The 21797-nt window shown below is 45.4% G+C and overlaps 2 protein-coding genes across 2 annotated transcripts; one reads left to right on the top strand and one right to left on the bottom strand.

Annotated features, from left to right (window-relative positions):
* Positions 1–971: 971 nt before the first annotated feature.
* bahd1 (bromo adjacent homology domain containing 1) lies at positions 972–12383 on the top strand (the record flags this gene model as incomplete). Its single annotated transcript, XM_083683543.1, has 6 exons — positions 972–2457; positions 4881–5281; positions 7536–7695; positions 8331–8410; positions 9040–9131; positions 9640–12383. 6 exons carry the CDS (start codon positions 972–974, stop codon positions 9827–9829), a joined length of 2409 nt encoding a protein of 802 aa, XP_083539669.1. The 3' UTR covers positions 9830–12383.
* Positions 12384–19753: 7370 nt separating this feature from the next.
* On the bottom strand, positions 19754–21319 carry prlh2r (prolactin releasing hormone 2 receptor; the record flags this gene model as incomplete). The annotated part of the gene is made up of 2 exons (XM_083683542.1): positions 19754–20031; positions 20461–21319. 2 exons carry the CDS (start codon positions 21317–21319, stop codon positions 19754–19756), a joined length of 1137 nt encoding a protein of 378 aa, XP_083539668.1.
* Between the last annotated feature and the right edge of the window lie 478 nt (positions 21320–21797).

The raw sequence follows: 21797 nt of genomic DNA, 5'->3' as shown, positions 1-21797 counted from the left end.
GATTGTGTCTTTCTCCTGCCGTTTCCCCTAGCAACGTGTGTGTAACACTAGAACGGGAGGCTAGGAAAGCTAGGACAGAGCGAAATAAAGTGACTTTTTAAGCCACGACAATAACTTTTAACAATCAAATGACTGCACAAAATGTTTCTACACACTTCAATGACATGAAAAACCGAATGGGAAAGTTAGGTTGGTAATCAAAATAATTTTGAGTGGAGTTTTTGTGGAATTTTTGTCCTGCCCTCCCATTTGTCTGACAAAACACAGTTTGGTCCCCTTGTTGAAAATAAGCGTCCAAAGAGGTGTCGACAAGATGGTGAATTTAAAGAGGCTTTGGTTGTGTTAATGTAAAACTTGCCCAACCCAAGCGTCTACCATTAGACCGAAAAGCCCCCCTAGTAGTCCTAGGGCGACGTTTTCGGGTTTACAAGGCAAGGTTACTCATCACACAAGTGTCTACTAAACTGATGACTGACCTCTGTGTCTCTCTTCCCCCCACAGGGCCTGTATGGAGGTGTGTGATGACCCATGCGTGGCAGAGAGACTCTCCGAGCAGACGTCACAGTGAACCCTGGGAGCTAATGACTGTGAGAGGTCTGTCGTATGCTGACACCATGAATGGAACCCTGGAGCCTGATCGCCCAACCAAGAGAGGGAGGCCCCGGAAGATAAATAGAGGCAGAGTAAAGGAGAGGAGGGATGACGGAGGGATGGAGGAGGAGAGGAAGCCGTATCCACTGAGGACCAGGACTCTGAGTGTGTGTGAGGGAGAGACCCTAGACTGTCGAGTTCTACTGACTCGCCTGGAGGAGAAGAGGCAGGAGGGAAGGGAGGAGAGGGGGAGGGGGATGAAGCAGAGGGAGAGGGGGATGAAGCAGAAGGGGAGGGGGAGGGGGTTGAAGGAGAGGGGGAGGGGGATGAAGCAGAAGGGGAGGGGGAGGGGGTTGAAGGAGAGGGGGAGGGGAATGGGAATGAAGGAGAGGGGGTTGAAAAGAAGTCAGGACAGAGGGATGTGCGCAAAGCAGAAAGGGGTGAAGGGTAGAGAGAGAGACCAGGGGAGGTGTGTGAAGGGGTGCGTAGAGAGGAGTGAAGATGAACAGAGCTGTAACTACCGGGTGCATGGAAAGACCCAACCCTCCAAGTCTAGACAGAAGACCGCTAGCAAAGCCTATAATCACCCAGCACCACAACCAAAACACACACAATCAAACGCCTTATGCACATCACCTGTCTTTGAGCCTCGCAAACGGAGGCTAGCCTCTCTCAACGCCGAGGCTGTGAACAGTTTACTGTTACATAAAGAGGAGCCTCACACATCCAGACTCGCAAGGAAACAACAACAACAACAACAACAACAACAACAACAACAACAACAACAACAACAACAACCCAATGGTGGCCCAGCTAAGGATGCAGATGTTTCAATAGAGGGACACAACACCCCAAGAGAACCGAAAGTCCTGAAATCAGACATCTGTGCAAGTCCTAAGAAACCCAAAAAGGCCAAGATGGAGTTTGAGGACGTCGACCTGTTAAGTCTGTACACCCCCACCCCCCGGCGGCAGGCGGGTCTCACCGCTGCAGCTCTGCTCAAGCTCACCAGCGCCCCCACTGGAGGCAAACGGCGGGCCAAGACCGACATCAAGCAAGTGTCTGACTCCAAGCAGGAGTGCGGCGCGAGGAAAGGAAAACAGCCACACTCCAGACTGACCAAACAGAAACTCAAACTCCACAGTCAGTCTCAGCCTCGGTTGACTCCGACCCCTCGATGCTGCAGTCTGTGTCAGAGGGGGTCCCTCCACCCTGAGGCTCAGTGGGAGGGGGCGCCCAGGGGGGGCCAGGGGGGGTTCATCAGACCTGGGTTCCAGTGCAGATCCATGCTGGGGGTGGGCTACCCCCGGAAGCCTGTGAAGGAGGAGCAGGCTGAGGCAGAGGTGACACCCTGCTACTGCTGCTCCCAGGAGAGGTCTGTGGAGTACTGTCACAGGCTGGCCTTGTTCCTGGACCAGAATAGCTACCAAGGGGAGGAGCCTGAGGGACACGCCCTCTCCAAAGGAGAGTACCTCCCCTCCCCCCACACCCTGGGCCACCCCCACCCAGCCTTAACCATCGGCCCCCACCCGTACCCCTGTTTCTCTGGCTACTATGTCCACTTTTCCCACCATGAAACTCCCTCCTCACCCCCCATGAGCGCCAGCCCCATGCCCTACCCCGCCTCCTCTGTGCCCCCCATCACGCTGTGCCCCGGGGAGGTCCAGAGACCCAAGCTGCGGCCCCCCCAAACATCCCCCCACCCCTCAGGAATGATCCCCCACCCAGTGTTCTGCAGCTCAGTGGGACCCTGTTATGGAGAACCCTGCCGGATCAGTGGCTACGCCTACAGAGCAGTACCAACCATCACCAACAGGGGGTGCTACAGCGCAGGGTGCACCAGCTGCAGCCACAACATCAAGATGGGTAAGAAAAAGAATACTTGTTAATTGATCATGTAGGGATAATGATAATGTGCAGTGATAATGCTAAGGGAAATAAATGCAGTGTGATGTAGCTGTGTGGTGATAATGATAATGTGCAGTGATGATAGTGGAAGTGTTCACCACCTGGGTGAGATGGCTCTGTGATCTATTTAGTCTGTCAAACCTGCAACCGTCTGAGAACACTAAACAGCCCCATTAGACCTTTTGAATTTACATTTTTGGAATTACAGAGATATGTCTCAGAGCGGATCAAGGGAGCTTCTATTTTCTCAGTTATGGTTGTAATTATTATTATTATAGTTATTATTATTATTATTATTAGTTTTTCATTTGAACAATCTCAAAGCGCATTATAGACTCTTAGCTTGTCTGTGGTTAGTTCTGTTCTGAGGGAATCGATGCTGAGCTGGTTTTGTGGTCAGTCAGTATGTGTGTGTCCAGGTCCACAGCTGAGCAGCGCTTTAGTCTCAACCTCATTACAGAGCTTCATTACAGATCATGATCGTCTATCATTGCACACTCAGGGGCGCTAGCGAAGCTATTAGCCGCGGTAAATTGGTATGTGGCCTGTTCTGCTGGCCTCTGTCACGCTGCCTTCCTCTGGAGTGACACACAAATTGACCCCTTTCCCCCTGAGAAGTGATTGAGCCGTCTGTTCTCTCCTCTGCTACAGCGATCTTTGAGATTGAGAACGAGTGTCTTATGATGTAATCTTGTTAAAGCTGTCATTTTAGCTGGCCTTATTGGTCAAGAGCTCTTACATTACACTGCTGTGGTTAACTCCTTAGGGGCACTTAAAAACTCATACTCTCACTCTCACACACACACACACACACACACACACACACACCACTCATACACTGCTCTTCATTTCAACCAGAAGAATCAATCGGTATGAGGAGCTGGTTCTTACTATCCATGTTGTCTTTTTATGGACCAAGCCTATCGGTCGATCTATGATGTCGTCATGTAAATCAGGGGAGGCTGGCAGAGGTAGAAATCGGAGGATGGACTCATTGTAATGCATGGAGTGGATTTCTCCTATTTCTACCCCTACCAGCCTCCCCTAATGAAAATACAGTTTCTCCTCCACTTTAGGTGTGATCTGTAATCAGAGTGCTATTTGGGAAAAACAAAACATGCCAGAAATTAATTGAAAGTGAATCAATACATACGAATCATTAAAACACTTCCATCTATAGGCAGTTTACTTGAAACATAGGCCTATTTTCAGAATCTTAGTTTTGTATAAATATTTTGAACTTTGTCAATTGTCATGGGGGCAATCATGCAACTTCTATTTCCAATATGTTAGCTGCAGTGGAGGCTGGCTTGAAGCGTTGTATGAACACTCTGTGCAGAGAACATTGAAACAATGTATCAACAAGCATTAAAACATGTGCCAACATTGCAACAGTGTAGCTTCTCAACGACGAAGCCCCAAGTTCCACTTTCCCGCGCCAGTTGGCGATTTCAAATGAGAGAGAAATCATCGGACTGTTAACAACACTAATTAGGCTAAAACATTAGGAATTAATTGGCCGTGTTTAGACATTAGGATCTGTTCTGGGAATGAATGTACAAACGGATATCAGAAGTGGGGATATACCGCGGGGGATAACAGGGACTGATCAGAGGAAGGGATGAGAGAAGCATGTGGGGGCGGGGGGGGCGGGGGGGGGATTTCAAAACTCCCATTTGGTTATTTCTTATTGCGTCTATTAGAAATATAATAATAATATATGCCATTTAGCTGACACTTTTATCCAAAGTGACTTACATTGCAGTGAGTGCATACATTTCAGTGTATATGGTCCCAGCAGGAATCAAACCCACAACCTAAGCGTTGTTAGCGCCATGCTCTACCAACTGAGCCACAGAGGACCACAAATATTACGGTAAAGATGGCCGACTTTGCCCCAATTGTACCCATTTTTGCCCATGCAAATTGGGCCCCCAGTCCGTAATGGCCTCTCCTAACCCATAACATCTCAACACTATTATTTGACACTGCTCGTCTGTAGCTCATCCAGCCATGACAATGAAATGGTCCTCTGAGTCTCTGGAGAGTAGTTGTATCCTACTGTGTCAGCTTGGTGCCTCACAGCTGTAACTAAGACAGTATCCAGAGAGACAGACAGTATCTAGACAGACGGACAGTATCTAGACAGACAGACAGTCTTCTCTCTCTTCTTCATTCTCTCTCTTCTCTTCTTTACTGGGCTTATAGAGACTGACTGGCACGTAATTACAGGGATTGAGAAGATGTGTCTGTGTGTGTTTCTCTGTGTGTGTGTGTGTGTGTGTGTGTGTGTTTCTCTGTGTGTGTGTGTGTGTGTGTGTGTGTGTGTGTTCATGGCACATGACTAGTTCAGTTCATGACCCACGGCATTCTATCCACAGAGGATTACTCATCCTTAGACGACCGCGGCCCCCCCTCCATCCCAGCGCCCCCCGCCCGTACCCGGCCCCTCTCGGGCTGCCCCGTGCCCAGCGTGCCTACCTCTGCCCAGTCCGTGCCCCACCTCCAGACGCCCCTCTCAGATCCCAGCCAACCCCAGGTCCCGCTGCAGGTGGCCAGGGAGTGCCCCCAGAGCGCCAAGCCTCCCAGCGGGTCTCGCTCTGGGTCTGGAGTGCGAGGCTCTTCAGTGTGCCCTCCCCATGTGAAAGACCAGCCGCTGCAGCTGGGCAGACAGGGGGGCATCACCAGCTCAGCTGCCAAGCAGCAGAGGATCAGCAGGCACAGGGCCACCAATGGATGGCTGCCCGTTGGAGTCCCCTTTGAGAAGGAAGTCTTCACTGTGGTATGTACTAGAAGAGGATACTAGTCATGTTGTAGACCTTGTAATGTTGCTGAGTGATACCATAGAATATTAAAATACAGCAGGAACAGAGATTAGAATTTGAATTGTCTGCCTCGAGTATTTATTTATTTATTTATTTTTTGCTGGTACGTTTTTATGCAGAGTTCTGAAAATGACACTTGTTTATATTTTTTCAAAACTGGCAAAGTTTATTTTTATATTGAGAACAGGAAGGAAGAATGTTCTAGTTCTAATCATAGACATCCAGTGCCCTGCGTAAGTAATGGGATGGTGAAGCACCTTTTCCTTCTTTTGGCTCTACACACCACAAGTTTGGACTTTAATCAAACAATGACTATGAGGTTAAGGTAGAGATTCTCAGCTTTTATTTGATGGCATTTGTGTACATATTGGTTTCACCATTCATAAATTACAACACTTTATGCATAGTCCCCCTATTTTAGGGTACCCAAAAGTAATGGGACAATTGGCTTGACAGGTGTTTCAGGTGTGTTCCGTCACATCATTTCTGCAGGCATAAGAGAGCTGTCAATGTCTAGTGTTGATTCTAGGCTTTGCATTTGCCTTTGGAGTTTGCTAATGGTGTCTGTCAACATGAGGACCAAAGAGGTGTCATTGAAAATCAAGGAAGCCATTATTAGTTTCAGATTTTTCAGCCTATCGGAAACATTGCCAAAACCTTAGGCTTGCCAAAATCTCCAGTTTGGAACATAGTTAAAAAGAAAAAAAGCACTGGTGAGCAAACGGGCTGGTAGACCATAATTAAGAAAACCCGCAAAACAACTGTCCCACAGATCAGAAACATTCTCTATGAGGTGGGCGTGAATGTGTCAGAGACTACCATCCACAGAATACGTCACCAGCCAAATTACAGACGTTTGACTGCAAAGTGCAAAACACTAGTTATCCTGAAAAAGGATGGTCAGGTTACAATTTGCTAAAAAGCCTGCAAGAGGTCTGAAAAAGGTCTTGTGGACAGATAAGATTAATATTATCATGTACCAAAGTGATTGTAAGAGGAAAGTTTGGAAAAAAGGATCTGCCCAAGATTTACAGCATACCACCTCATCTGTGAAACATGGTGCAGGGGCTATTAGGTTGTGTAGCTGCCACTAGAACTTGCTAACTTGTCTTAATTGATGATTGTAACTGCTGATGGCAGCAGCAGAATGTATTCTGAAATGTACAGAAACATCTTGTCTTACAAGCAAATGCGTCCAAATTCATTGGATGCAGCTTCATCGTACAGTAAGACATTGACCCAATACATGCTGCCATAGCAACTAGGGAGTTTTTCAGGGCCAAAAAGTGGAAAGGTCTTGACTGGCCAAGTCAATCTTCAGATTTAAATCCAATTGAACATGCATTTCATTTCCTGATGACAAACAACAACAGAAGATGGCTGCAGTACAGGCCTGGCAGAGCATCACCAGAGAATATACCCAGCGTCTGGTGGGGTCAATGGGTTGCAGACTTCAGGCAGTTATTGTACGCAACGGATTGTTGACCAAATAGTAAACATGAGTGCTTAATTTGAACAATCTGTCCCATTATTTTTGGTTACTCTAAAATAAGGGGGACTACGCATAAAAAGTGTAATTAATGAATGTGGAAACCAATATGTACACCATCAAAGAGTACTTAAATCCAAACTCCAGGAGTGTAGAGCCAAAAGAAGAAAAAAATGCTTCACTGTCCCATTACTTATGCAGGGCACTGTATGTCAATGGTTCTAAGTTGCAAAGGCTATAGCCTACCTAATTTTATTTTAAATGTACATTTTTGATCAATAAAACATTTGGAAAAGCAGTGTCTTCACACATTTTGAAAATCGATTAATCGAACAAAATACTAGATAGTTGCAGCCCTAATCTCTACCTAAATATTTGTTGGATGACATGGCAGTTATCATCCTCTAAACCCACTTCTTTAACACACGCATATGAACTCGATACAAAACTACTTTATTGTGCCCATGTGGGGAACTTCCATTGTTTCATTGCTCCCTCCCTCTCTTCCTCCTCACAAGAACATTCATCACTGGATTTATTTATTTATTACGTGTTTATTTATTAAGTATGGACTGTACACTGCAACTCTTAGCTGCCAGTGTTGTGCACCATGACAATAAACCATATTATATAATAAACCATAATTTATAATGTGGGGAACCTCTGATGTGTTTCAGAGTTTATTGTGTAGTGTATTGAATTGCATTCTGGGTGTGTTCCAGGGGGAGGAGTCGCTGGTACTGAGGAAGTGTTTTGAAGGCGTCCAGCGTGACAGTGAGGTCATCCGGGTCAGAGACACGGTCCTGCTGAGGTCAGGACCCAGGAAGAAGTCTCTCCCCTACGTGGCCAAAGTCTCTGCCTTCTGGGAGGAACCAGAGTCAGGTAGGGCTACGATGCTGCTCCCAACATACAGTATATCACACAGAGGGGAGGCTGGTGGAGGTAGAAATCGGAGGACGGGCTCATTGTAACAGAATGAGGAATGGTACCAAACACGTGTCGATCCGGTTCCTAATTCCATTCCATGTATTACAATGACAGCCTCCCCTCATATCACCTATGTACACTGCTGTATGTCACCTATATTTCAGATGGGACTGAAATGAAACAGATAGAAGTAGAATGTAAGCCATGTGACCAGAGAGCATTCGAATACAGTATAGACAAAGGCCTTATCCCTCACATGTGGATGAAATCTTATTATGCTAATTTGAATATGAATTTGAATTTGAATTTTCATTGATCAATAACCAACGAGGTGAGGTGTACAGCGTGATTGTTTGTACAGATTCTCAGTTGACAGTGAGCATTCAGTACAGAGCACTGATGTATGAGAGATATCCTCAATGGAGAATCATCATATCATTCACTAGGGGAGGCTGGTGGAGGTAGAAGAGAGTTTGATACCATTCCTCATTCTATTCCATGCGTTACGATGAGCCCGTCCTCCGATTTCTGACTCCACTAGCCTCCCCTGTAATCCACCCTCCTAATGTTGCCTCTGTGTGTTTACCCAGGAGAGATGATGATGAGCTTGTTCTGGTACTACCGGCCAGAGCACACACAGGGAGGACGCAACACCAGCACACACTGTGAGGTGAGGGATCTACACACACACACACACACACACACACACACACACCTCCCTGTCGTCGCCAATGTTTGCCCAGCACCCGCCTCACTCCAGCCCCAAACACAAGGCTTTTGCTTCCTTTAATTATGTATTTCCTGGAGAAATAGGCTGTACAGGCTTCCTGTTGTCAATATCCCCCAGGAACAAACACACTTTGTTTTCCGTCTAGCAATAATAAACCCCCCCCCCCCCCCCCCCAGCAGCCTCAGAGGGCTGAGAGAGCAGCACAGAACACAGCTAGCTGCCACTCTGGTGTTCTACAGGCTCTGTCTGTCTGAAGAGGGGGAACCAGCATGGATTAAATTAAGATTTGACTGCGTGAGATTTACGATTTCCCGTGACTGTGATTTTTTGGTAGGATTTTGGTCCCAGTGATAATAGCATCAGATAGATGTGGAGAGAGAGAGCGACTGTCTTGGATTATGTGAAGGATTTGTTTTGGATTATGTGAGAATTCATGCTTGCCCCCCCCCCCCCCCCCCCATGTCATTCTCTCTCTCTCTCTCTCTCTCACTCTCACTCTCACTCTCTCTCTCTCTCTCTCTCTCTCTCTCTCTCCCCCCCTCTCTCTCTCTCTCTCTCTCTTTCTCTAGAATGAGATATTTGCCTCCCGGCACCAGGATGAGAACAGTGTGGCGTGTATTGAAGACAGGTGCTACGTGTTGACACTAGCGCAGTACTGTAGGTAAGGTGGCGTCTGTTTGTGGACGGCCAGGTCGTTTGATAAGCAATGCGCCATGGGAACCACAGGCGGTGAATCATTTGTAATTGTTCACACTGCTTAAAGGGACACTTCACACATGTTTTAACATCACATTCATTATCTCCAGCACCATACCCGTGTCTACATAGGTATAAACGGGAAAAAACAACAACAAGATAAGCGATTTCTATAGTTCAAGAAATATATATAGAAAGTCAGATATTTTCAAAAAGCTACAAACTTCCAGCCAGTGGGAGTGTATAGACTGTAGAATATCACGGTTTTCATATATGTAGACACTGGTACGGTGCTGAAGATAATGAATGTGATGTTAAAAATGGGTGAAGTGTCACTTTTAATGTTGTCTCTATTCTTAGAAAAAAACTTCTTCATCAGCCTATTCCAACGGTCAAGTAAATAAGACAAAAACACTAACTGTAACTGATCTTTCTTGACCTGTCTGTCTCTTTGACCTGTGGTGTTGTTCCAGATTTTGTGCCTTGGTGAAGCGTCGTGGGGCAGGCCTTCCTGACAGCGCCCCCCCCCTGGTCCCCCCCTCTGTAGAGTACGCGCCCCCCGCCCACCGATGTGTGCCCGCCGACGTCGACCCCGACATGGTGTTTGTGTGTCGTCACGTCTACGACTTCCGCTATGGACGCATCCTGAAGAACCTGCAGTAGCAGCTGTGAGGGGGGAGAGAGAGAGAGAGAGAGAGAGCTGTGGAGAGAATCCTTACATTGAGTGAGGAAGCCTGAGAGACATCAATACTGGGGAGGCCGGTGGAGGTAGACGTCGGGAGGACGGACTCACTGTTAACGCACAGAGCGGAATGAGGAATGGTATCAAACACGCGTGTTCCATGCGTTAACAGTGAGCCCGTCCTCCCGATTTCTACCTCTACCGGCCTCCCCTGCCGTATGACCTCCTCAACAAGAGGGCGGTGAGGAGGCAGCCCCGGCTCGGCTTCGAGACGGAAGCGGAAGACAGGACGGCGTGTCCGTCTTTAGTCTGACCGACGTCCGGAGTCGTCGGGACATCCATGCCAGCGGCAGACACTTTTTTCTAAGCGAACAATTCTACATTTACAAAAACAACAAGACAAACCAAGAAGTGGATTTTTGTCATCCGGAGCACAAACCCGTTATTTTTAAACCAAACCAGTTTGCCAAATTATGCTTTTTTTTTTCAGCATCATCCCAGGCGTTGCATATATATCTATGTGGATGACTTATCTCTTATGTTTTGCAATTGCAGATGGTGTCAGTTAGGAGCACTTGTTTTTGTGTTGACAGGATGACTCATACGTTAGCATAACATTTGTATCTGTACCGATTAATTCCTGAGTTGGACGGTTGTATTAGCTCACGTGCGTAGAGATTGAGAAGTATTTATTTCTATATGGAGAATATGTAATTTATTTTTAAAAGTAAAGTTTTAAGAGTGGATAGCAATTTTTCTAAGAGAGGAGAGAGAAGATTATCCAAGGATTTTCATTCCTAGCCGGAACGTTTCCGGGCCTTTTCCGCCGTTGACTCCCTATAGCTGCACTGTCTTAGATGAGGTGGTGTGGCGTCCTGTTCCTCCACCCTTCTGCTGAAGTATGCACTTGTACACTTTCCCCCGCATGAGAGGGAATGGATTGGTCTAAGCGTCTATGCTTAGACCAATCCTAAGCTTTGAGATTCATGTGGGAAAGTGCACTCGTGCATCCTTCAGGAGAAGGGTGGAGAAATGGGACGCAGCATATAAACGACTGGAGGACCAAATGCCCCTGGGGATGTTTCCCCGGGGTTTCCCTGGCCCCCTTCATGCGAGTGGTTTGCCTCTACCCTGCCTTGAACTGACCAATGAAACGCAACACCCGCCCTGCCATTAGCCAATGATCTTGCCTTACATCCCACAGGTTGAGATTTAGACTGAGTTCCAAATCAGGCCCTAGTCCCTTTCCCTAGACAGGTACTTCTGAAAGGACTTGATCGATGTAAGCAGTATGCTTCATTCAAGGCTCATTTTGCCTTCTGCTATAGTAGGCTTGGTATTATGTTTGCCATATTGGATACACCTATCCATCCAGTCCTTTCAGATGTACAGGTGAGCCTGGAGAATAGGGTTCCCATTTGGAATTCAGAATTGATAGAATGCAAGCTCCAAACCCTGCAAACCTTCACCCACCAAACGCCCTGCCTTCTGAGTAAACCAAATGTTATCAGACAGAGGAGCAACAGTATAGCCCCTTATTACCCTCAGTACCACACCCCCCAGTGATCCACCCCCTAGTACCCCACCCCTCAGTACCACACCCCCCAGTACCCCACCCTATGACCCATCCTGCCACCTCCCCCAGGTTAGTTTGCACTAATTCAGGTGTTATTAGAGAATTGACTCTGTCCCAACCTGAAAATGCTCCTGACCTGTTACAATAGAAATTACACTATGTCTATCTATATACTACACGTGTACTATGAGGGGAGGCTGGTGGAGGTAGAAATCAGAGGACGGCCTCATTGTAATGAATGGAATGGAATCAGGAACGGTATTAAACACGTGTGGAGGACGGGCTCATTGTAATGCATGGAATGGAATGATCATTCCATTACAATGAGCCCGTCCTCCGATTTCTACCTCCACCAGCCTCCCCTGATAGGGACCCTCTGACCTGCTAGATTCCTTTAAATGTAAAATCAAGATGTGAAAGGTTTGTCTTACATGGCCTGCTGTGCCTGCCTGTCTTGATGGACTTCATTTGTCTCATCATTTTCCATGGGAAGTAGGCTTATTGTTATTGTTCATGTCTTTCAAAATGCATTTTTTTTTCTGGTAATTCTATTGATTTTATCTTGTATCAATGCTAAGAAATGTACGTACCAAAAAGGGGAGAGAAGAGGGAGTCAAAGGTTATATTCAACTCATTCCCAGGTGTACAAAAACTCTGTATTCCAAGTTTTCTTTTTTGTTCTTCTGATGTGAATTTATTTATGTTACGACTCTTAGCATGAAGGTTCTGAGACTTCTTGGATATAATATTCATAGCACAGAGAATTTGTATTATTTAACATGGACTTGTGTAATATAAGAAAACATATTTAAATGGAATAAATAATATATGAGTTTGAAAACATGCTTTTATTGTGGTCTGTATTGGTCACCCTACCCCGCTATGGGAAACAGGCTGCAGTAAGGCTAGTCTACCACATGGGGGCAGGCTAGGTCTACTTTCTATGTTACATTACAAGCACAACTCTGTCATCACAGGTAAAAGGAACTCAGTATTTGGTTGTAATTCTAATAGTTGCATTTAATTAAATGGATGTGAAACAGTACTCTTGAATATAAATTACTTGTTGACCCTCACACAGTTTCCTCACGTTATACAAGACCCTCAGTGAGACAGACTCATGTTCGGCCAGTGTTTACAAAAGCTTTATAATGTATTACTTCACAATGATTGAATATTGAACATACATTATGAGTCATGACTGATGTAACATTAGCCAGAATGGTTGTGATGAAGTCTGACCAATTAGGTTAAACACCTTCAAGTCTACTTTTGAAGTTAAACCCACCATTGACATTCCTGACGCACATTGTCATACACACCTATAATCCTCTACTAAAGCCTGGCCTGAGATGATTCTGTCTGTTGGTCAGGGGAGGCTGGTGGAAGTAGAAATCGGGGAATGGGCTCACTGTAATGCATGGAACGGAATAAGGAATGGTATCAAACACGTTTTTGCATTCCATGCATTACAATGAGCCCATCCACCGATTTCTGCCTTCCCTGCTGTAGGTGTCTTTAAGTGGCGTGGATGGAGTTAGAGATGCCTCTTGAAGAGAGTATTATGCATCTCAATAATCAGTTGGCGTCATGAATATTTATGAGTGTCGTTCCCTACACGACCATCTTACTGGGTTTGTCATGGTTACATCCGCCATACTCCCGGTTGCCAATGAAATGATTATAGAATTGAAGTTGATGCAGAAGATATTCAATCGCTTAGATGCTGGTTTGTGTAGTGGAGGTGGTTTGGAATCACGCTCTAGTTATGAGGTAGCCCTACCTGAGACATGTAAACCCAAGACCTTGAGGATGTCCTCCTGTGCCTCTGTCCAGATAATGTGTCTGGGTGACATTGAAAGGCAGCGTTGTTGGTGAGTTGTCCTTCAGTGTAAATAGAATTCTTGTTGTTCTCTCTCTGTTCATAGACAATGCAGGTGTTGTGATGAATGAATTACTGTTGAAACCGGCAGACACTTGAGAAATACACCTGCAAGGACACTCACTCAACCTACTTTCAGCTGTCCCTGAGTTCCTTTAAAAGTTTTTAAAAAAGGCTTCCTCGGCGGAAACACATTACTGGCCCATAATTCAATCTGTTTGTGAGTGCGTGCTGTTAAAGGATCTTCGAGAGTGTTGTTCTGCTGTAATTGAAAACAACATAATTGAATTTTCTTACACTTCATTTGTGTGCATAAACAAATGACGTGAGGAACAGAAGACACGGAACAGAAGACACGCTTGGGTTTGTGGTTTGTCTGTGTGCTTGTGCTTGTGCGTGCGTGTACATGCGTGTGTGTGTGCATGTGTGTGTACACATGCCAAGCGTGTCTTCTGTTCCTCACGTCAGTTCCGAAAGGTGACAGAGTACATTGACTGCTAACTCCATTCAGAAAGCTAGATTGCTCCTAGAATTATTCTCTGCAGGAGGCAGTACACCCTGTTCTGAACAATCTTCCACTGAACGGAGCCCCAAAGGAAGCAATTACGCTTTATTAAATCTGTTTTGTTTTTACTTGGGAGTGCAGCTTCTCCTCCAGGTGGATTATACAGCCTTCTAGGAAGTTAAAGATAGAGTATTTATTTTTTGTATAAGATTGAGATTCCTGGAATCCAAAAGCATGGAGTGGCCATATCGGAGAAATCAGTCCACACATTTTGCAGGATTGAGAACAAAATGTCACAAAATGTTATGTCAGTTGGCTCTTACAAGTAAACACATTTTTTGTGTCATCTATCATAATCACTCGATTTTTCCAACCTAGGAAATATGTCTGATAAAGGGAGTGTCTAGCTATTTGAACAATAACAGAGGGAAAGTTATTCAGTTTGTTAGAAATGGCATCTCGAGGGATCGTTCTTGTTGCATTTGACAGAAACTACCTCAAGGAGCTACTTGAGAGTTAGCTCATCATGAGCAATCAAGACTGCAATCAGGACGGGACTGTCAGTGTAAGTGCTCGTAGAGTATAGGAGCAGGGTGTGTGTGTAGAGGCTGCAGAGGCTGCTACCAAAATCAAAAAGACTGTCAACAATGGTGTGTTTCCAATGGTGTGTGTTGTGTCCCTGCTGTGCTGATTAACCCTTGACCCTGTTCATCTATACTGCAAATACCCTCCTTCTCCTTCTTTCTTCTGGCTGAGTCGGCCATTGCAACCTTGATTCGCTTGACTTGTTTATTCAGCTACAATGGAGCTATACTCCACCAGCCTCCCCTGTTCTCCACCTTCACCTAAGATTACTTAACCTCATAAATGGCCCCATTAGTCCAATTCTGTGAAGAAGTGTCAACAGCAGTGAATTACCATCTTCCCAGGGTATCACGTCACCGTGGCCACGAGACGGTTCAAAACACCCTCTCAGCTCTTTAGGGTGACTGACACAACTAGATATGGATTTTCTATCACAACACTCCCGACCCAATATTCCTGCGTTCTCATTATTCCAGACCCTTGCTACAACAGTATGGAGGATAAGTCACAGGTGTTAGTCAGGCTCCACTCTATGGCTACCTGTCTTCTTCTTCTGTCTAATGTGAAAACACAGACCCCTGTTATGGAGTCTCTGGCCTAATGGGCATTAGGTGGTGTGTGTTTGAAATGCAGCTCCCTAAGAGAGGGGGATGAGAAGACAAGTTGGCTAATACAGACAGATCGATTCAGCGAACAGGACTGGTCTAGGTGGGGTATATAGAGCCAAGCGATGTTGGTTGGTTTGTTATTTACGTCTGAAATAGAACAAGTCTGGGGTATACAGGGGTATACAGAGCCAAGCGATGTTGATTGGTTTGTTATTTACGTCTGAAATAGAACAATGGCTTACTGGTTGTCGGTATGAGCCTGTCGATATGAGCGGCGAAAAAAGCCTGCCAGAGACTGAACACAATCAAAAAGTGCCACTGTTGAGTGAATCCCACTATGAAAATGAAAGAAAGTGTTTACTTTGCTACCACATTTTCCAGACCTCCATGACACTCCCCAACCAGTTTGACTCAGAGTTGTGTTGTGAATAGAGAGAGGACGATGAACATTACAAATGCATTGAGTTTCTGGGGGATGGATGACTCACAGGGAATAACAGAGAAGCTGATTGGTCATGGCCTTTGCCAGCACTAGGCAACAGGTTTGGAGATTACAAAACAGATGGGGAGATTTTCCTGTTGTTGTTGTTGTTGGTCAGATTAACTGCTCTTTCACCTGTCTAATAATGAAGGCTGCTCCTGCTCACAAAATAATTTCAGCCAAAAAAATAGATACAGATCAGGGGAGGCTGGTGGAGGTAGAAATCGGAGGACGGGCTTTGATTTCTACCTCCACCAGCCTCTCCTGGGTCTGACTAATGGGAAACTGATCATAGGAATGACCCTGATGGCTCCTGTGTCTCACACTTCCCTAAACATCAAACAAAACAGACAGACATAAGAAATATCCTTATCAATCATTATCAGTCATACAATATCTGACCTGTGTTCTAACATTCAACAGTTTCAACATGGGTGGTTTAAACCTGTGGGGCCAATTTGTGTGAATATGAACTTGTCCACCTGTGTCTCCCACACTCTCCCCTGCCCCTCAAATGACAATATAATAGTAGTCAATTGCGTAGCTAAATCCTTGACCACCAGTATTAGCATAAATTAACCTTTATGTTAACACCTGAACCTTCATCTACCCTGCCCTTCAACTGTAAATTGTGTCATATAATTAGTTGGCCACTGGCATTAGCATAATAACAAAGCTGGGTAATAACCCAGTACCACAGGAAGTAGAGAGGGGGATGGCGGGAGACCGAGGAGATAATAGATGCCCTTTCCCTTCGCTGCCCAGAGTGTGCGGCTCTGCCTCCTCATCCAACCTTCTTGTCCCTCAGCCTCGTTATTCAACCCCGGTCCCTCAGCCTTGAAAAGGAGCGGAGTGGACGGGGAGGGGAAGGAAGTACAATAGTAAAATAGGCTTTTAGCGGTTTAGCGAATACATTCTCTCTTGATAAGCTCAATTTGTTTCTTTTCATTCGGTCTTTAGCCCATGTGCACACACACACACGCACACACACACACACACACACGCACACACACGCACACACACACACACACACACACACACACACACACACACACACACACACACACACACACACACACACACACACACAGGGCCCCCCATCTAATCACAGCTGTATCTGATTGCTGCCAATTTGAACTATTCCCAGACCCAGGGGTAAATTACAGGTAGGCTATTTGCTTGTCCTTCATGAGTAGAATTGATTGCCACTCTGCCGTTCAGCAATAACAAGCAGCTGCAGATGTCATTTGTCAAACATGTTGAGCATATTAGACAGGGATTATAACAATGCTAGTCTCTCTTGCCAGATTCCAACCTTACCATATCGTGGGTACAGCAAGGAAGGCTAGTGTAAGTAGTGTAGAAATCAGAGGATGGGCTCATTGTAAGGCATGGAATGGAATGAGGAATGGTATCAAACACACGTAGGAGTGAGTTGAAGCACTTTCATGTCTTAATCAACACTTTGTAATCCGGTCTCATCAAAGACATTATTCATATGTGACATTAGTCACCGCCTTCATTCATTAGTAAGTCAGGTGAATGGTGTCTTTAGAGTAGGAGGTGATTCATCGGTCTGTGGAGTGTGTCTGTGGAGTGTGATCCCCTATTCTGGTGCTTAGACATACCAGATCCATATCCATATCCATATCCCTATCCCTATCCCTATCCATATCCATATCCATATCCATATCGCAGATCTATCTCTAAGAACAAGGGCCCAGTATTTCAAAACTGTTAATCTCGATCAGAATGATCCAGGATTCTTTTTGGCAGGTGTTGAGGAGTAAAGGGGAATTCAGCCGGATAGATCTGATCTTGGATCGCAAAAAATAATCTGTCATTCTGATCCAGATTCAACATCTAGAAATACTGGGCCCAGAATACAGGGATTTCTAGCATGGTAAATAGATACTATACATACACCTGGAGAAAAAGGGTTATTCAGCTGTTCCCTGTAGGAAACCCCATTCTGGTGCCATGTTACACCGTCTCTGTGGAGAAACCTTTGTCAGAGGGTTCTACATGAGGGTTCTTCTAAAAGGACAAGCCGAAGAACCCTTTTGGGTATTAGGTTGTACCTTTTTCTCAGATTGTATGCATAGTATCTATACCTCTATGGTAGTGGGGGATGGTGGAGTACAGGCTCATTGGAATGCATGTAATGCACGTGATTCTGTTCCATGCATTACAATGAGCCCGTCCTCCGATTTCTACCTCCACCAGCCTCCACTGCTCTATAGTCATCATCCACAAGCGCTTCCTGGGTCAACGACTCAGCAAGCAACTAGTTGTTGCGTCTGGTTTGGCTGGTGCAATCACACTAGCTGGTATAATCACGTTTCCCCTTTAGGAATTAATAAAGTAATATCTCATTTTATTCTATCCAATGCTGGTATCTGTAAGAACAGAGAAAACTGCAGACAGATGGTACGGATGACTCAAGGGATGACTCAAGGGATGACTACTTATGTGAGAAAAGACATACATGGGAGGGTTTAAAGGAAGTGCTTGATATTGGATACTTGATACTTGATATTGTGACACTTGAATGTTCTTAAGTGTGCGCTTGCCTGTAGCACACTGCAAGGCGGTACATTTCATTTAAAGACGTCTAAATCCACTGTTTAATCTTTTATGTAAATCTTGTCGTGCAGGTAAAGTGGACCTAAATGGATATAAAGTGACAAGAAATGCTGGTGATTTGTAAGCTCATTTAAATAATCTGAATTTTTAAAAACAGTATATTTCATCATTCAAATGACAGGCAAGGCATTTCAAGTCATTTGCATTTGCTTAGAACATAATTAGAGTGAGTTAAACTTAGATTCTGGCACATTAAATGTCATAAGTGAAGTGAAAATCTCATGAGACATCTGGCTGAAGGATGTTATTTAGCTGGTAGTATTCACTACATTAGAACTCAGAGGACGCCTCTATTCACTCAGATGTCAGTATGACTTATGAATTAGCCGTGGAGGAAGAAATCGGAGGACGGGTTCATTGTAATGCATGGAACGGAATGTGGAATGGTATCAAGCACACATGTTTGATACCATTCCTCATTCCATTCCATGCATTACAATGAGCCCATCCTCCGATTTCTACCTCCACCAGCCTCCCCTGCTGGCCATATTGCAGGTCTCCCAGCTCAGCACTTCATGTTGAAAGAGAGGTCCATCAAACTCTGCCAAGGGCTCATGGTTGTTGTAGTCCTCCTAGCTAGGGTCAAGGTGGAGAGGTCCCGGACTCTGCCCAGGGGTCATGGTTGTTGTAGTCCTCCTACCTAAGGTCAAAGTGGAAAGGTCCATCAGACTCTGCCCAGCGGTCATGGTTGTTGTAGTCCTCCTAGCTAGGGTCAAGATGGAGAGGTCCCAGACTCTGCCCATTCATGCCATCATCAGAATGCAACAACTACAGTATGAGAGAGTCATTACTCAACAAAATAATGGATTGTCATAAATATGAATGTCAAAACAGTGTACAGCCCCAAGATGCATTGAGCTTTATTTATTTTTTATTTTTATTTATATTTTAACAATGTCATGATCCAACACCAGTAGAAACATAATTAGCAAATTCAGCACAGTGTGTATTGATGGGGGTCTTTTTAGCATACAGTTGTGGTATATTCAAAGTGTCATTTATAAATGTTATACATTCTCAGCATTACCCAGTAGACAAGCTTCAACCACATGTTATGCGTACACTACAAACTACTGAACAACATTCAGGAGTAAAACAAACACAGCTTTTCTCAAGATATAGCAGAAACAACAACAAAGCTTGAGCCTGATAAACAACCAACCAGATGTAAGCACTTAGCTAATCGGCAAGTCAGATTGTTTGGTTACAATTGGCCCCTACTTGTTAACAGCTGAACATGCATTGAGCATCAAATCCACATGTTGGGCAACAACAACACATACATATAATAATATAATATATATTAGAATATAATAATATAATATATATATATAAACACACATTTACACTACATTTCCTTTAGCTTTGGCCATGCTGACATATTACATTTGAAAGCAACAATTGTCATGGAGACATGGGTAAATGTGTTGCTGTGTGACAATATGTGACAACAAGTCTCCTCCCAACTTCCAACTCAGTAACCATGATTCAAACCGGTAATACTGGAGAGTGTTGTCCGGTTGACCAGATGTAGAACTTCACCAGCGCTCCCTTGTCACAGAGATATGTCTCTGAATAGGAATCACTTGTATTCATGATACAAACACAACTGTACCGTCCAGTCAGGAGATGTCCTGAGATATTTTGTTGCCGATGGCCGCCGGGATGTCTGCCAGGGTGGACGAGGTGGGCATGCGGTGGAGGCGGTGGGACGTGGTGAACGCTGTGAGGCTACCGGACCCCCGACCCCCCTCCCCTCCTCTGTGACGGGGCAGGAAGTGATGACACAGGTAGGACAGGAACTTGTTGTGGAGAGAAGCGTAGATGAAAGGGTTGCAGCACGCCGAGCTCATGGCCAACAGGTGACACGACACCTGGATGACGTTGACATGGTTCTTACCTGTTATGAGAGGAGAAGTGAAGAGAAGAAGACGTTAAAAACATGTAACACATACAACGTACACACGTAAATGACACGTATAGCACACGTATAGTACACGTACAGTACCAGTCAAAAGTTTGGACACACCTTCAATTCACTCCTCATTCAATGGTTTTTCTTTATTTTTTATTATTTTCGACATTGTAGATGAATATTGAAGGCCTCAAAACTATGAAGGAACACATATGGAATTATGTAGTAAACAAAAAAAGTGTTAAACAAACCAGAATATGTTTTATATTTTAGATTCTTCAAAGTAGCCACCTTTTGCTTTGATGACAGCTTTGCACACTCTTGGCAAGTTTGTGTCCAAACTTTTGACTGGTACTTTACATAACACACGTACATGACATGCCAATTGTGGGCTGTTTGGCCTTCCATACTAACCCAGAATAGAGAAGTCGGTGTCCAGGTCGCGGATGAGATTGACCACCTGTAGAGGGAGCCAGGAGAAGGCGAAACAGAGCCCAGACACTAACAACAGACAGAAGGTCTTCCTCCTCTTCCTCCCCCAGGTCTCCCGATGGTGGGAGTTAGGGCCCGCCATCAGCCCTGAGATGCTCCTCTGCCTCAGATGGCAGGAGATGGCGCAGTAGGACACGGACACGGCTGCCAGGGGGACAAAGTAGGAGAAGAGCAGGACAAAGCAGGAGTAGATGAGACGTCTTCTCTCCTGGCCGTACCAGAACTCCTCACACACAGCCATCTGTAGGCCCGTGGTCCTCAGGTCCAGGTAGCTTGTGTGAAGAGCCGTAGGAGTGGACAGCGCCAAGGCACATAGCCAGATACACACCACTAGACCCCAGCAGAACTGGCAACCCCCTCGCTTACGGATGGGATAGGCCACGACAACGTAGCGGTCCACCGCGATAGCCGTGAGGGACAGGACGGCCGCGTAGACCGTGGCGGACTGCATCAGGGTCACAAAGTGGCACATGAAGTGTCCGAAGATCCACCCTCGTTTGTCAAAGGCGTAGGAGGCTGTCAGGGGGACACAGAAGATAGACATGACCAAGTCTACCAACGCCAGGTTGCCGATGAGGAAGTTGGTGGTGCTGTGTCTCTTCTTGTTGAGGCCAATGAGGAAGAGGAGGAGCAGGTTCCCACAGCAGGCCACCATCACCACCGTGGAGTAGAGGGGGATGAAGAGGGGCTTCAGGTCGAGGAGGAGGTCCAGCCCCGAGAAGGAGGAGGAGAGGAGAGATGCGTTATCCCAGGAACCGTTCAGAGGAAACTTGTCGTCCATCACTGTTCACAAACACAAGAGGCGACAAACAGGTTAAAACAACACAGGCAAGGGTGGATTGTGTGTCACAACTCAAGCAGACGGTTTAATATAATATAATGGTCCTTTGTGGCTCAGTTGGTAGAGCATGGCGCTAACAACACTTGGGTTTGAACACTGGGTTTGATTCCTGCTGGGACCATATATACTGAAATAAACCAAAATCTCTGAGGAATGTTTCCAGCACCTTGTTGAATCTATGCCACAAAGAATTAAGGCAGTTCTGAAGGCAAAAGGGGGTCCAACCCAGTACTAGCAAGGTGTACCTAATAAAGTGGCTGGTGAGTGTATATTATAATATAAATGTTGTGGAACCATCCAGGGTTTATGATTACGCTGCATTCATGTTATGTCACTCTCGGTTCAATAAATGTGTTCAATAAAGATACTTACACCAGCTGCCAATTCTACAGTTGCATGGAGAGCACTGTACGACTGG

The sequence above is a fragment of the Argentina silus genome (genome assembly GCF_951799395.1).
Source record: "Argentina silus genome assembly, chromosome: 13".
Classification (NCBI taxonomy): Eukaryota; Metazoa; Chordata; class Actinopteri; order Argentiniformes; family Argentinidae; genus Argentina; species Argentina silus.
This window is presented reverse-complemented; position numbering and strand designations above follow the sequence as displayed.